Raw genomic sequence first — 6,511 nt, 5'->3', positions numbered from 1 at the left:
CGCCAGCCACCCTCCTCCCAGCCACGCACAGGGGCTGCAGCATCAGATATTTTCACCTGCCAAAAGGAGACCATTAGAGGACAAGCAAGACACATAAGAGCTGCCAGGACCCTGGGAAAGAAAAGCTACAGCTCCTGCCCCATTCACCTTCCTGGTGCCCTTGGTGGTGGAGCACGCCGGAGCCCGGGTCACCGCAGCAGCAGGGTGCTCGTGCTGCTGTGTGCTGGACGTGAGCTCCCAGGAGGGTAAAATTCAGCTTGAGCCAGCAAGAAGGGTGGAGGTACTGCAGGTACCAGGAAACTGTTGGGACACAAGAACTGGGCCCAGGCTCTTCTCACAGGCAGTATCAGGCAAGGCAGCAGCTAGAGCCCATTGCTGCCTCTTCATCCAAATGTTTGGCAGGGGGACAGGACCCAGATGGGTTTGTCTGGGCTTGATGCTTCGTGACAGCCTGGTATGGCTTGTTTTGCTCTGCTTACTTGTGAGCTCTTGTTTTGCAGTTCTGCTATGCTTGGGAAGTGGATGGGTTCAGTTACGCCCATTCCTGCCACCCAGGGAGCGACCACAGATCGCCTGTGGCTGTGCAGGGCTGGGACAATTTGCTGCCCTTCAGGACCAGCCTGACAGGAAGGCTCAGAGAGGCTTGGGTTTTGCATCTCCAGAGGGTGCAATTGCTCTGGTGTCCCCTGCAAGCTACAGGGTGGGCCTGGCTCCTGCACAGGCAAGCTTGGTTTGGAAGGAGCGTTCACCTTGATGCTGCCCAGCGGGTCACTAACTGGTAGGACAGCACCACTTGGGTCCCCAAAGCATCACCAGCCTCTCTCCACCAAGGGCATGGGCTCCCTTGTGCCCATAGCCTGTTTTCAAATGGCAGTGAGTGATGCCGCCCCCATGGGTTTTCCACTGTAGGGCTGGGAATTTGTGTCCCTTCTTCCGCATTATTGTTGTGCTGCTTTCGCTTCACCAGGTGGGAGTCTATAGCTTGCCAGGACGATTTCGCATTTCACAAAGGAGCCTTTTGCCCACACGCCTTCGCAGTGGAAAGCTGAAAAATTGTTCTGTTCCAGCCTATTTAGTTTTAATTGTTTCCTTTACTTCTCATTGCCTGCAGAAAAATATTACCTTCCCCTAACAAACAGCCGGGCTGGGAGCCAGTCACCCTGCACAGCCACCACCACCATGACCACCGTGCCATCCCTCCTGCTGGTTCCATGGCTCCCAGGGGTCTGGTCTTTGCTGGGCTGGATTTTGGGGAGGAGGCGGCAGCAGCTTGCATTGCCCTCAGCAAGCACTGGGTGAGGAACAATTGAAGTGCTCCCATTGCTGTGCTGTCTGGGAGGTCTTTGCTGGCTGCGCTGGCTCTCCCCTCTGCTCGCAGACACTTGCTGAGCTGCCTTTCCCTGCTAGTTCTCCTAGTGGAGAGGCCAGCTCGTAACACTTGCTTTCAAGGTGGCTTTGAAAAGAAAGGGTTGTGTTGCTGAGTGAGAAACACGATGCACACAGAGCCCCTGGGGAATGTTGAACAGCAGAAGATGAGAGAAGCCTCTCCTCCCTCCCTTCGCCACAGAGCAGGCTTCGCTGTATGGGAGCGATACAGTGCACCGCATCCCAGGTGAGCACCACCTCCAGGACCTCCGCTGCCACCCCTGCTCCTAATGCCTGGGCTCAGAACAGCCCATCCCCACGGACACCCCTCTCTGCAACCACAACAACCCCATGCCACCAGCGGAAAGCAGGGCCTTGCTGCTTCAGGGAAAAGGTTTTGGGGACTTCTAAGCCTGCTCAGAGGTTATGGCACTGGGAGGATAAAGCACTATTCCCTTTCCGTGCAGGTCTATCCAGGGAGCACAGCCAGACATCCCCCCCAAGCAACCTTAGCAGCAGATAAGGCTCAAAGGAATATTAACTTATTCCAATATAAGGCATGGCTGGAGAGCTAGGCAGCAGGCTGAGACAGAACAAAAATACACGCAACAACCTGTCAGGGTAACCCCATGGTAATTTATTTTATCCCCAGGATAAAATACCCCTGTGGATGCAGCCTGATGCTGGGCGCTGCCTGAGCTGGCACGTCCCAGCCCCGGGCAGTGCAGCACCACGCTTCCTGCACCTGCAGGTTTTCCTCTGCTCTGCTCTGGGGAAGAGCTGTAAAACAAAGGCTCATAAATTAATTACCTAAAAGGGTAGCAGAATGTTATTAGATACTTGGGAGTTAATTGTACTGATGTTAATCGCATGTATTTTAATGGCACCCGTACAGATGTAATATGTAATTCCATAGGTATTCCAGAATAATTTAGCAATTTAATTAATTTCTGCTAATACTTTTTAAATCACCTGCCCTCTTCCTCTCATGTTCTCTGAGGGAAAGGAGGAAGAAACTTTTCCAGTTGGCAAAATCTATTGCAAACTCACTTTTGTTGGCAAAGATATGACTTTATTTCTCAGTGGATTTATTCCCGGTAGAGAACCGCCCCTCAAAGTCATCCCTGGGTGACAGAGGGGCCAAGGAGAGCTTGTCAGGGCTGTGATTGGCTGGTCCTAAATTTGGAAGGCTGGATCAGGGCTGGGTGAAATGTCTTGGACAGAGTATGATGGGCTGAAAAGATGAAGACTAAAATGATTTGTGGATTTAGGTCAAATTCGGTAAGCAGAGCCAGGAGAAAAAGCGGAAGAGAAATGTAAACAGCATCAGGCATTTTTTTTCCATCTCCTCAAAATGAAATGTTTGGTTTAGAAAAAGCAAAAATATCCCACTTTAGCATGTTTGAGATGCAGCTTTTCTGCTCTCCTCCCTTGTGGCTCCCCCCAGGTGAAGGCATCTGTGACATGCCCAACCCCTGGGGCAGAACTTCAGCTGGAAAAATGATGTATTTGCTTTCTGCACCCACCACTTGATGAGTGCAGGGCAGTGCACCTCAGGATGGCACTTGGGGTTCCAGGGACGTGGATATAGGAGGAGACAAGTGATTTGAGGAGGAGACAAGCTCCCATACGGGAGCTGCTCCCCAAGCTGCCCCCCTCCTTCCCTGCGCTGGCAGAAAAGAGACCACCAAAAGCCATTGCTCTCATGGGGCTTTTATTGTCCGGCTGGCCCTCGCCTCCCGCCCTGCTGCCCACAGCCAGCCAAGCCCCTCACCACCACATACACCGGCGGAGGGCATCTGCACCCAGCCCTGAGCACAGCCGCCTGCCTGGGGCAGCAGGTCCTTCCCAGCTCTTTTTTTGGGTTGGGATTTTTTATTATTTTTTTTTCCGAAATATTTTATTTTAAAAATATAGTAGCTGTGGAAAGCAGCCCTCTTTATAAATGCTCGATGCCGGAGTGAAACGCATCGTCGCCATCCTTATTACTAAGCCCTCCTGGGTGCCTGTGCCTGCCTGCAGCAGTGCTGGCGGGGCCAGGGCGGCTGCACCGGCTGCTGCAGGCAGGGAGGCTCACAACGGTGGGGAGAGAGAGAGAGAGACCCTTTTAAAAATAGAAATATTGTGCTGAGTTGTTTGGAGTGAATGAAATACATAAAACACCAGCATTAGATTAGTTTTAGCTCGTCAAATATTGCTCCCAGCAGAGTCGGCATAGTGCGCTGGTGGAGGCGCAGTCCCCCTCGTCCAAGGGTGGGGGAACCATGCTGGCCCCCGGCCCCGCTCCCTGCTGCAGGGCTTGCTGCTCTCGCCCACTGCTGACCGCAAGGACACCGGCCCCCAGGGCAGCCCGGGAGCCCCTGGGAGCCATTATAAATAGGAAACTGTAAACACAACCACTGGAGATAAGAGATATCTACGATCACAGGGTTTACTGGTTCAAATGTCCCACCCTCCCTCCCCCAACCCATACACCTATGTCCCCTGTCCCTGCTCCATAAAAAGGTCTCCGGTAACAAAATCTTCGTTCCAGGCTTGGAGTAAAGGTGCGGTGCTCGAGGAGTAAAAAGGGACATTGCAACCTTGGTGGTCTTTGCTGGGGAGGGGAGAAGTTGGCAGGAGGGAGAGAGAGAGGGTTAGCTGGTTCAGGTCCTTTGCACGTTCATTTGGTTTGTCTGGAGGACTCCTAGGGTTATACCTGAGATGAAGACGTCTAGGGGACACTCCATAGCTCAATTAAAACATGGTTGGTGTTTTGTGCCTAGAAGAGCCCTCGCTGCCGGGATTTGTCCATTGTGCTCGCCCCACTCAGCAAGAGAGCAGCATCCCTCCTCCACTCGGCATGGGACTATCTGAACCAACGCTCGGCTGGGGGTGATCCCTCATGTGTCAAGGACCTCGCTGGTGGGTGACGGCTCATGGGGGATGCCCTGTACACTGTGGATGGTCTGGTTGTGGGAGAGGGAGTTCTGCTGGAGCTCCAGGGCGATGGCATTCTGGGGGAACTCCTTCACCTGCCGCTTGTACTCAAGGAAGGTGCATGCCTTGGTGGCGATCGCAATGATGTTCTTGCCAATAAAGATGGTGGAGACCCTGCTGTCCTGGAACAAGACCATGTTGATGGCCCGGATGAAGATGGTGACAATGTTAATGGTGACCAGGCTGAGGACAGGGTAGAGCATCATTTTTTGTGGAGCAATGTGCTCCCCTTGCATGCTGATCTCACTGAGGGACACGCAAGGCAGGATCAGGAGGAGTATGTAGCAGTAGAAGAACATGAGCCCCTCTGCCCAGATGGGCAGACCAGTCCTGTGCGGCTCCCACAGGTTGGCCTGGATGTCCAAGATATCCAGCAGGTCGAGGGCTACCCAGAAGAGGCGCCCCCGCAAGTCCTCTTTCTTCCGAAAGGTCCGTATGTACTCCATGCTGTCCAAGGCCACCAGCACCAGGTAGAGCCCCGGCACGCAGATGGAGAGGAGAAGGGTCAGGGCTTTCCTGGCCACGGTCTCCAGGTTCTTTTTGTCCGCTTTGTAATTCTGAAAGATGAAATACAGCTTGATCTCCAGCACAAAGATGTAGAGAAACCACAGGATCATGGCATAGCCCCTCTTGGCCGTCTTCACCTCTGCCCCCACCCACACTGCCACGTAGCGCAGCACAATGAGGAAGCAGATGTCCCCCACCAGCACAATGATGCAGACACCGATCTTGCGGGGCCCCTGGTTCTGCTCCACCAGGTAGGCGTCCATGAAGGCCATGCTGGTCATGATGACGATGGTGGTCAGACAGACATGGCGCTTGTCAGGTGGTGGCAGCACCATGGTGAGACGAGCGGCACTCCTTCCTCACTGGCACTAGGGGAGCAGTCCCGCCAGCGGGGCACAGGGTGACATCCGCAGTGAGCCCAGGGACCAAGGGCTGCTCTGTACCCCAGCCCCAGGAAGAGGTCCCCAGAAGAGCAGCAGCTCAGCTGGCAGCCCTGTTCTCCTGCGGCTCTGTGCTGTCCCTGCAGACTCTGTCCCCAGCTCTTCGCCCTTTGCTGGCTGTGCCCTGCAAGCACCACGGCTTTGTCCCCAGCCCCAGGCTGACCAAGCAGCCCAACGCCAGGCACCCTCCGCCACCAGCAGCCAGGGCTCACAGAGGTGCAGGGCCTCCCGGAGGGATGTCCCTCCTCCGTGGTGTGCCCCCCATCATTGTCAGGTTTCTAGCGATCCTATGGCACTAATGCACCTCCAGGCTCTGAGCCCCAAATCCTGGTACAGATCTCTGGAAACACGGTAGGCGACTGGGCAGCAGGCAGACCTGGCCAGCAGGGCAGGAAGGGAAGCTCTGCTCTTCCCAGCAAGACCACGCACTCCTCCAGGGTCTGGGGAAGTCCTGATGCGTCCTCACGGGGAACCACCTTCACACCTATCTCCGTGGGGCTGTGCCATGCTCCTGCTGCTTCCAGCTGTACATACATCCCTCCATCCCTGGAAAAGAGAGCAGAGAATGAGCATTAGGGTCCCTTCATCTGCCAGACATGGATGGGATGATGAGGACGACGGCCCTCCTCGGCTCCCACCACACTGCAGTAGGAGCTGGGCTCCCACCATATACTGTCCCACCATCAGGGCACCCACCACCATGCCCCATGCACTGCTTGATGCAGAACAGCTTTATATTGAAGACAAACAAACCTAGGGTGTCCTTTGTGGAAATACAGCCTGCTGCCCTTACACAGGCTGTCCCTGGCACGGCAGGGGAGGGGGTAGCAAAGCTGTCCCTTGGGTGGCATGAGGTCCCGGCAGCTTTCTGGCCTGGCCCAGCTGCTCATGGCCACAGCTCCTTCTCACCACACTGCACTTGAGTAATTGATTTGTTAATCTGTTCTGTGCAGCGACTGCACTCCTGGGAAGTGAGGAGGTCCCAGTGCACTCAACAGTTCTATCAAACTGCTTACATGGAGTGTAAGGAGTCAGATAAGAGTGTAGTGTCAGTAAGAGTGAAGGAGTCAGATACTGATCACAGTCAGATGTGGCGATCACATGCCGTGTGACAGCTAGCCCTATGTGTGTACCAGCTCCCTGGGAGGAAAGTGCTTGACCCCACAGACCCCCTTACAAATCACCCCATCTCATCCTGTGGAGATTGGCGACCAAGGTCA

At 54.6% G+C, this 6,511-nt stretch overlaps 1 protein-coding gene across 1 annotated transcript; it reads right to left on the bottom strand.

The window, feature by feature from the left end:
• Positions 1–4,247: 4,247 nt before the first annotated feature.
• TMEM121 (transmembrane protein 121) lies at positions 4,248–5,186 on the bottom strand. The gene has a single exon (XM_074152578.1). It carries the CDS (start codon positions 5,184–5,186, stop codon positions 4,248–4,250), a length of 939 nt encoding a protein of 312 aa, XP_074008679.1.
• Positions 5,187–6,511: the final 1,325 nt, after the last annotated feature.

Source organism: Numenius arquata, chromosome 8, assembly GCF_964106895.1.
Source record: "Numenius arquata chromosome 8, bNumArq3.hap1.1, whole genome shotgun sequence".
NCBI lineage: Eukaryota > Metazoa > Chordata > Aves > Charadriiformes > Scolopacidae > Numenius > Numenius arquata.
Note: the sequence above shows the minus strand (reverse complement) of the source record. Positions and strands in the feature narration are given on the sequence as shown.